Source organism: Nanorana parkeri, unplaced genomic scaffold (genome assembly GCF_000935625.1).
Source record: "Nanorana parkeri isolate BGI_ZX_2015 unplaced genomic scaffold, ASM93562v1 scaffold1094, whole genome shotgun sequence".
NCBI classification, from domain to species: domain Eukaryota; kingdom Metazoa; phylum Chordata; class Amphibia; order Anura; family Dicroglossidae; genus Nanorana; species Nanorana parkeri.
Window position 1 is genome coordinate 464,024 of NW_017307362.1, and position 10,655 is coordinate 474,678.

The 10,655-nt window shown below is 38.2% G+C and overlaps 1 protein-coding gene across 2 annotated transcripts in view; it reads right to left on the reverse strand.

Moving 5' to 3' along the window:
• Nucleotides 1-1,855: 1,855 nt before the first annotated feature.
• The window catches only part of POU2AF1 (POU class 2 associating factor 1), an 81,215-nt gene continuing 72,415 nt past the window's right edge, over nt 1,856-10,655 (reverse strand). Inside the window, exons 3-5 of one of the 2 annotated variants that reach the window (XM_018567798.1) lie at nt 9,803-9,845; nt 8,089-8,369; nt 1,856-2,173 (exon numbers count right to left, since the gene is read on the reverse strand). In XM_018567798.1, the coding sequence (XP_018423300.1) occupies nt 1,856-2,173; nt 8,089-8,369; nt 9,803-9,845 (642 nt within the window). Of the gene's footprint in view, nt 2,174-8,088; nt 8,373-9,802; nt 9,846-10,655 lie in introns of both variants that reach the window. The other variant, XM_018567797.1, reaches the window with a different exon arrangement.

A 10,655-nucleotide genomic window follows, 5' to 3' on the forward strand; every position in this document is an offset into this window, starting at 1 on the left:
AGCTGCAAAATTTTAGTTTTTTTGGTTGAGATACACTTTAGGGTAAGAAATGCATAGGCTGTGTCATTGTGTTTAGATGGCATGGACACAACTTGTGGTGCTAGCCATAAAGTAGCATTGGACTTAGTTCAAATGTATAAGGTTGAATAAAACGTGTATAAAACATCGGAATGTGACTCTTGCAATTTAACTAGTATAGGCTTAACCAATAAAGCAATGCAACAATAATGTTGACATACAGTGTTAAAATAATCCACAGCAAATAATCAAATTTCAGCTTTCATCAGGTCAGTGGAATAACTTTCTGAGGGATTGCTTGTGTTAACTGTAATTTTCATATTAATGCTTGCCTCCGTGAATAAACCTGAATGTTTATATAAGGTATTAAATATATATTATACTGAATCCTGCTTGCGCTATTGTTCAAGAGCTGTCTACAGAGTCGAAGACTAAAGAAACTGTAGACAACACTATATTACACTGTGCTAACTTGTGTCAAGTGAAGCAGCTAAATAAGCAAGGAGTGGGAATTGTCAATAACTAATTAGCATTTTGTATATCCCCAAAAGCCTGTGAGTAGGATGCCAGTCCCCCTGCCATGTGCTGTGGTTTCCACTTTGACCCCTGTGTCATTACAGGGGTTGCAAGAAAAGCCAAAGCAATCGCCTGAGGATGCAGACATCCAACTTCTGGTTGTGTCAAATGTTAAAGAGTCTGAAAGTGAACTGCAACATAAACATGGTAGGAGACACAGGGTTTTTAAAAGGTGAGTATAAAAGCTATCCTATAGTAGGGAACTGGTCTTTCATTTTTCAAGCTTTAAAGGGTCTGTCCACCAAAAAAATTATATTTTTTGACTGGCTTATTATATATCTTTGAATAATCCAATTTTGAGATTTCCCTACTATGATTCCTATGTTCTGTTAATTGCCACCTTTCTACTAGAAGATTTTTCATGCCTCATAATATAGCATAAATAAATAATCCTAGATGGAGAGTACGAATGGTCACAGCATGTCAGGGTACTAGGGGGCTTACCTCTACTCAGGGTGGCCATGTGCGGTGGGGGGCACAAGTTTCCCTTCCTGGCAGGACCCCTGGTACCAGGATTGCAATTACGCATGCGCGACAAGTGGACATGCTGCACGTGCAGGCACGGGGACGCGCACGTAGTGTGCCTGTAACTGGTGTCAGGTGTGATCCTTGCTGGGGGAGGTTCCCAGCACACACCCTCTGCCTCTCTCTCGCCATTGGCTCCTGATGGAGAGGCTACCTGGTTGCCTCGGTAGCCGGGGAGTGGTCTCAATCCTCCACTGAGTATAAAAGCCCAGTCAGAGCCCTGGCTCATTGCTGAGTTATTCTATCCCTATGGTGTGATCTCCCACCTCCCTGTGCCTTGAACCTGTCTTTAGTCCTGAACCTCTGCTTGGACTCCTGATTACCGACCCTTTGGCTTACCCTTCCGTTACTGAAACTAGCTGCCTGCCTCGACCCGGATTGGACCTGACTATTCTTCTTGGATTTTCCCTGTGTACCACGACCTCGGATTTGGGCTTGCCGCCCCTGCCAAGGGGTTCCACTCATGGCCCAGCCGTACCTCCCTGTAACAGCAGGTATACTGACTCAGAAACTCATGCGCACATATCTCACTAATAGAGCCTCTATGCAATATTATAAATAGACAGGCTATTTAACTCTTCAGCATCGACCAAAATCTGATTTATCACTTTTGGGTGGGCTGACCATTTAAATAATGGATTATAAAATGTTATCTTTACTTATTATGAACTGGATCAGAAAATGTCAAATCAAAAGCTATTTAATACAGAAAAAATTATTTCACCGAAGACATCAATTAAAGCCCTTCAATAGACAGAGTATGATGAAGAACATATGAGTCACTCCCTTCTTCTCCATGTAATATTTTTTCAATTGGCACATTGTTGATGGCTTGCCTTGAGTCATTCAGTTCTTCTGGCAAAGGATCTGGTAAAGAAATTGGTATTGGGACAAATTGTGGGCTTTGGAATGTGGTTGCTGTTGCTTGGTAGGGTATAGAATGAGTTGCTGTTGGCAAGGATGGAATTGGCTGAGCCCATGGGAAGTAAGTTAGCGAAGCTTGCTGATCGGCATATTCTAACTGAGTAGCAACACACTGAGTGCTATTTCGTGTCTGCAAAGAAAACATATTTTATAATTACATCACAGAATTTAAAAAAACACACAATATGAAATTGTCACATTAACCCATCAAAATATGCTAATTCTGGCCATAGGTATCATTTCTATTGCCATATTTTATATTACCCTGAAATAGACTAAAATGAAGTTAAGATATTTTTAAAACTAATCACTAAAATCTCATCAAAGTTTTAATATGTTAATGTAATTCCAAACGGTGTTTTCAATCCATTTAAATACTCAGAAAGGAGGATATTTCCCCAGTGGGGTGTGCAAATGCCCAAAGAGGGAAAGGAAGAGGGGCTTTTTAGAAAACAATCCCAGACCTCAGAGATAAAATCTTAGAAAAATATTTATTTGAAATATCGTTTTGAACATTATAAAAAAAAAAAAAAAGATCAAAGAAAAATCACAGATAAAACATATGCGGATGCATTCACCATCCGGTGACGATACCGTACAGTTATAGGATCTGCAGTTGCTTGTTTTCGAAATTACATGAGTGCTCCTGTATGTCCCAACATGTTTTGCCCAAACGGGGCTTCTTCAGGGGAAGAGAGCAGAGGAAAAATATATATGTGTCCTGGAGTAGAAAATAGGAAAAACCCACATGTGATGAGATTAGGGAGCCGCACCTAATTTTATAGCAGAATCATCATTTACATTCATTAAGCCAATCATATTAGATGCAATAATATTAAAGATAGAATGTTGGATGCTTACGTATATATGTCTTCACGATCAATTGATCAAAAGGCACAAGGACACGAATGTGATAGGAGCAACTGTTTTGTGTTCAGACCGGAATTGATTCTGTCGAGCAGGGATTGCCACACACGAAGCAGGTGGAGGGGTCGCGTTGGAGATAGCACACTGTAATCGTCAGGCGAGAGGCAGCAACAGCAGACGTTGTTAGATTCGAGGCTATAATGTTCTGCTAAAATTACATATGTGTAGTGGTCATTAGTTCCAAGGGGGAGTAAGCGACAGAAAAGGGAGGAAAAAAGGAAAAGCGAAGAGGACAGGGGTGATGAAAAACTAGTATATGGGAATTTATGTGATAGACGTAGGAATGTAATAATATCTATGTGTAAAAGTGTGTAAATTAAATGTGGGGTAATGGAAGGGGTAATGACGAATGTAAAGATGAATTGAATGAAATAAGTCCTTATTGAGTGGTCAAACATAGGGGGAAAGTGGTAATGGTTAAAGATAGTTAGTAAAGACAAAGGTAATTGTGGAGAGAGGAATAATCTCTAAGATTGAATGTGAAATAAAGGGAGAGTCATCATTAATTGATTGGAAACACTGGTGGTAAAAAAGTGGAACACAATTGAGTGAGCCAAAAAGTATGCCATAGAGGACAAAAAACAGAAACAGAAACAGAAACAATCGTGATAAAAAGTATCAAATCATCCGAAAAATGGCCAGCGGTGAGATAAGGGTCCCATGGTTGTATACTATAAATGCTCAGTGAAAACTCAAGAGTGATTGTAGATGAAGAAACTAAGTGAGTCAGATAAAGTTACTTAAAAGGAGGTTGAATACTGTGAACCGCAAAAAAAATGGGACCATTATAGGGCACTATACTTGCGAAACGACGGGGGTGGTGTACTTGATGCTATGTGAGTGTAAGGCCTTCTATGTAGGTAAAACTATAAGACCTTTTAAGAAACGCATCAATGATCACATCTACCTTATAAACAACGGCAAGTTAACCACCCCCGTCTCTCGCCATATAGGCCTTAATCATAATTTTGATTCTAAAAAAATCTCTTTCTCTATTCTTGAGCATATACCCGAAAACATTCGGGGTGGAGATCGAGATAAACTTTTACTCCAAAAGGAGACAAAATAGATATACTATCTTAATGCCACAAACTTCCCTGGTCTCAACGAAACCATAAGCTATAGAGCCTTCCTTCAGTAGCATCTACATGGATACATATCCATGCAGTAATGATCTTCTCTAAGACAAAGTCAGTATATGAATACCAAATACACCTTACGTGTCAAAAAACCTTCCTCTCCCTTCCCACACACCCTCTCCCCTCGTCCTTCCCCTTTACAATAACGTAAGTAATATAAACAACAACTCTGCCTGAAACCACACAGCTCTTCAGTCCTATTAAAATGATGAAATGATGTAACTGTATATATACTCTGATGTTGTGATATTATAAGTTATATATACCCCAGTAGAACCGTTCTAGAATACCATCATTCATGTATGTTTAGATATAGAAACCTTTGCATATACTGTCATTCTGACCTTTTATATCTGTATAAATCTAGATATAAGTTAATACCAATATATAATATATTGTTTTTTCTCATAAAAATTGCAAAAAAATTGTAAACAATACTAGTCTAAGATGCTTGTCAAATTGTATACACGCTCCGATATATTTTTGAGAATATTTTTTGCTTGGGATATGGGCCTCCGGCCCCTCCCCCTCCTTATTTCTAATCTCTAATACATATATATATATATGCAAAAACTCAGTGTTTTCCGATTATGGAGCTGCACTCTATTGAAATGCTACTCATATACAATGGTAAAATGTTCTCTTCATACTAAAACATCTTTTATCCTGATCACCAAACCCTTAACCAATGTTTATTATTTATAAATATTTATGAGAACTGATCTGTAACTTTTGATTCTTTGAAAGGGACCTCGCTGCGGTTCTTGTCGGGAGCTGTGCTGCCACAGTACATTCTTTGTGTGGAGAGGTCGTGGAGAAGCTTTGGGTGATCTGCCATTCAGTGGTTGGAACCTGGGCATATATACACACATTTAATCACCTGAAGAAAGTAAATGTATTTTTTTGTCACAGCTATCGTGACTGTCAAGGATTGGATATCCAATTATGTTGATTCCACCGGGATCTCGTTTCCCTTTCTGCCCTAAGATCGAGGCTGTACATTTAAATACTCAGCTCTCATTGATCTTGCCATGACGGTCCTTGTTCAGGCACTTCCAGAGTGACAACTCTCTGTCAATTGGTATCCTTCATTGTCACCATGTTACATGCACCCCTGGTAGAGACTAAAAGTAGACATGCCGCTAAAACATTGCACAGGCAAGGTCCACTGTTGTCTTTATCAGGAAACCTGATCCTGAGCAATGATGTGGAAGCCATGAATTGAATGAATTTGGAAAGAGTGCATGTACACAGGAAGTGGCTGAAAGAGGCTGGAGGACATGAGTAGCACTAAAATGCAACAAAGGGTGTTAAAAAAGGTAAAACAAACAGTATTTATCAAGTAAAACTCTGGCAATTGTTTATGATAGACAATGCTTTAGTAAATTAAATGTTGTTCAGTTAGGTTTTAGATGTACAATCCTTGCCAAACGTTTTGAGAATGACACAAATATTCATTTTCACAAAGTCTGCTGCTTCAGTTTATATGAAGGCAATTTCTATATACTCCAGAATGTTATGATGAGTGATCAGATCAATTGCAATTAATTGCAAAGTCCCTCTTTGACATGAAAATTAACTTAATCCACCCAAAAAAACATTTCCACTGCATTTCAGCCCTGCCACAAAAGGACCAGCTGACATCATGTCAGTGATTCTCTTGTTAACATAGGTGTCAGTGTTGACGAGGACAAGGCAGGAGACCACTCTGTCATGCTGATTGAGTTAGAATAACAGACTGGAAGCTGTAAAAGGGGGGTGGTGCTTGAAATCATTGTTCTTCCTCTGTAAACCATGGTTACCTGCAAGGAAACACGTGCAGTCATCACTGCTTTGCACAGAAAGCAATTCACAGGCAAGGATATTGCTGCTACTAAGATTGCACCTAAATCAACCATTTATCGGATCATCAAATTCAGAAAAAACTGAAGCAGCAGACGTTGTGAAAATTAATATTTGTGTCATTCTCAAAACTTTTGGCCAGGACTGTACTTTAGTTAGGCTTGCAATAATGGCAGTCAATTGATGAGCAACTTTTTAACAGCAATTGAAGGATGATGAGAGACCCACTAAGTCTGTTCTTCTCATACCTTTTCCTCCTTTTCAAACTTCTTGTTACTTGTAACCATATAAGTGTTAGCAAAGAAGAATGCTACACTTGTTTAGCATCTAAGGAAAGCATTGCCTACAACTTTGTTGCTTCTACTGTATATACATCTAGCTATTGCATGTTTCTGCAGCTACAGTACAAACAAATAGCTACATGTTGCTGGGCATACCGAATGGCCCACTTAGATCTAAAACTGGCTTTCTTAGACCAGATTAATTGTTTATTTCTAACCATGAGTACATTGTTTGGTGTAGTTCAACAATGAAAATAAGGCACCAGGAATCATTTAAACCATAGCAAAGCTGTAAAAGGGGTTATTTCTAATTGAAATATCTTTTTAAGGTGTCTGTTTCATTCTTTTACTTTATTTGCTATATAGTAAACAGGGTTAAGATCCAAAGGATACCTTTTTCCACTTCCCTGGGATCAAACATGATATCTTACCTTCCACTGTTGTTGGCACATAAGCTTCCTTGTTATGACATTGAAGGTACATATGAGTCTAGCACTTGTTAGCACTTGGCTGGAGTTTTGAGGAGAAGACTTATAGGTTATCAATACCACTACTAGTCATAAAGAAAAATCTATTTTATAGTGTGCAGTAGCTCTGGCTAGGCAGCTGTTGGGGCCTTAAGAAGTGCCTTGAGTAGGAACATAGAGCATTTAGGGATACGATTGATTTTTTTATTCTGTAGCAGGAATCAGAAGTTAGTTGTAAAAGGGCCTCAAGGCCTGATAAAGGGAGTACTGTAGAAACTTCCAAAAAATGGGGGTATTTTATCATGGATTTTTTATGAGAAAATAAATCATTTTGGACTCTAATATCATTGGAATGGCAATTGATGGCTATTATGTACACCCAAAGCTGCAATAGATTCTGAGGGGTTGATTTACTAACCTAAAACACACACACACACCAGGTGTGTGTGATTTTCACACAGCAAAACGTATTTATCAACCAAAAAGTCTCTAAAAGCATATTTCCACTAATGCCATATATGGAAAAATCATGCACATGATGCATATATAATGCTGCTTCACAGTTTAGACAAAAATGGTTAGCTCATGCATTTACATTCCTGCATTCATCAACGCAAGCAACATAACATAGAGCTAATTTACACCACATTACCTTGCAATTCATTGCAGGGCTTTGAACAACACACCTGCTGGGTGTGTACACACTACAAAGGTGTTTCGATTCCTCCCATAGATCATGCTGGGAGGGAACACACTACAGAGGTGTATACACGTTCGTGGTGTGTTTAAAAGGTTAGTAAATCAACCCCTGAGACTCTGAGCCAAGACAAGTCCGCTGATCAGGAATTCTGACTTCCAAATGGTCAGGAAGAAAGCATTCTGACACAGAGGTCAGCAATAAGAGCCTTCTCTAAGCTACAATATGAATGCATGATGTAAATATTACTCATCTTCTGGTAAACCTATAACACGTAATATGCCAAAATAGGATGAATCTGTGTCCAATTTTAATACCCAGTCAGGGAAATTACAAAAACAAGATTTTTATACGCAAGTGAGCACAACTTTACTTAATCCACTAGTTAAGTGAATATTCACTTTGCTAAGTGATCAGGTTAAATGTCTTAAGTAAATCAACCCCAGTAAGTAATGATGCCTACGCCAAAACATTGTAACAATTACTGATGTGCAATCTGATAATTGAAAAGCAATCTATTTTTGACCTAAAAATTATGACTAAATTAAATATTTCCTTTTTACCAAAATTGAACATAATTGTTCATCTATTTCAAAAATAAAAAAAATAATGACAGATTATTATACATACATCCACATTTACAAAAACGCTGTAACGCTGTTTTCCCAGGAATGTAGTAAACGCATACTTACTGTAAAATTTGTTAGAAGAGGCTGTGAAGTATATGTTAACACAGAAGGTGGGCCAACCACTGTATAACCTTGACACATTGGCTGAACATACATATCCGTTGTATAAGGACAGCTAACACTTTCATGAGAAATGTACTCTGGACATGTTGTCCACTGCGTTAAGGGTTGAAAAGAGGGTGGTTGTGAAATCAATCCAGCGTACAAGATGCTTTCATCATGGATAGGCAATGCTGTTGTTGTAGCATCCAGATCAACATAGGACATGTCAGTGGAGCTTGAGACTGCTAATACAACAGGAATTAAAGTTTAATAGTACAGGATGTTTCAACAACAAATTATAAATTGAACCCAGTATCCTAACCTTCTTGATTCAGCATGTAGGTATTTGACCCTGTAAAATGTTGATACAGACACATGGGGGGTGATTTACTAACCTAAACACACGCACGCACTAGGTGCGTGTGATTTTTACACAGCAAAACGTATTTATCAACCAAAAAGTCTCTAAAAGCATATTTCCACTAATGCCATATATGGAAAAATCATGCACATGATGCATATATAATGCTGCTTCACAGTTTTGACAAAAATGGTTAGCTCATGCATTTACATTCCTGCATTCATCAACGCAAGCAACACAATGTAGAGCTAATTTACACAACATCACCTTGCAATTCATGCAGGGCTTTGCACAACACACCTGCTGGGTGTGTACACACTACAAAGGTGTCTAGATTCCACCAATAGATCATGCTGGGAGGGAACACACTACAGAGGTGTATACTTGTTCGTGGCGTGTTTATAAGGTTAGTAAATCAACCCCTAAATCTCAACACTGATAAATATGATATTAGCCATTTTGGGGACATATATGCATTTACTGTATAATTAAACTGGCCCTAGATATAGGAAACTTTGTTCTTCCAGTGGAAGTATGGGCAATATAAAAAAATACATAATTTATACAGTCTGTTACTAGTATAAATACAACAGTTTTTGTTTTTTCAGAGTCCCCCCGTAACATAGTTTCATTACCCATTGATCTGGCCAGTAGGCCCATTATTTTTCAAGTTCTTTTACAGGGTAAGCTGCCCATCAAAAGTGGCAAGGCCCACTTTAAGTATAGGTCAACTTTAAGGGTTACACTAAAGACAAAGGTTGGGTTAAAACTGAAATTCGGGCACAAACACTTTAATTTCAATATATTTCTCAATAGTAATAGACAGTTTTGCTAGATATTATCAAATAAAAGTAGCAGTGACATTATCACTGTGCTTCACACAACCTACTACAGGTTTCCTGAAGATAACGAGAGGAGAGGGGCAGACTCAAGGTCAGCCACTCTTCACAAGGAGAGAGAGAGGGGCAGTGACAACTGTACATGGCCTCATTTGCTCAATAAAAAAGTGTACCTGACCGACTGTACAAGAACAAAGATGGGCCCTATACACATACCTAACTACTAAGTAACGGCAAAACTTTGCAATGCTATTTTATGCATTGCCTGACAGGCTTAGTGCAACATGGATGGTATAATAGTAGGAGATTGTGCCTGCTAAGGAATTTCACCTCCTGAACCTGGAAAAAGGGGGTGGGGCATAATTAACACTTTTGTGTTGCTACATACAGATATCCCCAGTAACATTCTGTTTTACATTTAGCATAGAAAATTAAATAAAAAATAAATAAATACTTTTTTTGGTTTATAAATTACCTACTGGTGTGTAGGATGGATATGTCTGGAAAGTTGATGTCACCTGGAAACATACATCAACAATGTTTTCATATCAGACTGATATATATTGAATTACACAATTAAACAAATAATGAAACATCTAACGAGAGATAAATATACAATATTAACAAATAATATAAGGTTTATATTTGTAGATTTGTAAAGTAGGTTAGAATGTTTTTTAATGGCTTGGTGACACTATTCTGCATTCATGTTCATCACTTTTTTATGTATATATAATCGTTTGCATGTATTTTGTAGTTCTCCATCAGGTCCCTCTCTGGTGATTGACAGCAGAGGGCGGGTGCAATAGCTAGTTTGCTATTGGCTATTGCAAAGTGAAATAGCCAATAGGAATCTAGCTATGCATTCCTATGGTGTGTTTTGTTTTTTTGACGGCAGCAGAACCGCTCGGCCAATAGAAAACAGTTGGGCTGAGCTAGCTGTCACTGCTAGCTCGACACAATCGTTTTCTAATATTTTTTTCTACTTTTTAAACTATTTTTCTATTCTGCTCAGTTCTACATAGGGACCGGGCAGAACAGTCAAGCCGAATGCCACTCAGGGGCATTCGGCTATTTACTCACTGCTGTTTGGCATCTATGAGAATAGACCGAACAGCAGCGAGTAGCCTGCCGGAGGTTCGGCTGAGCCGATCCAGATGTTGGGTCGGCTGAGTCGAACTCCAACTAAGTGTATAGACCCCTTAATATCTAACTAAAAGCTGTAGCATCACATCAAAACAAATCCTCTTTTCTTAGTAGCAAGTAATCACTTTATTCTTACTGTTAGGGTATGTGAACTGGATGTGATTATAGCATATAGTTTATAC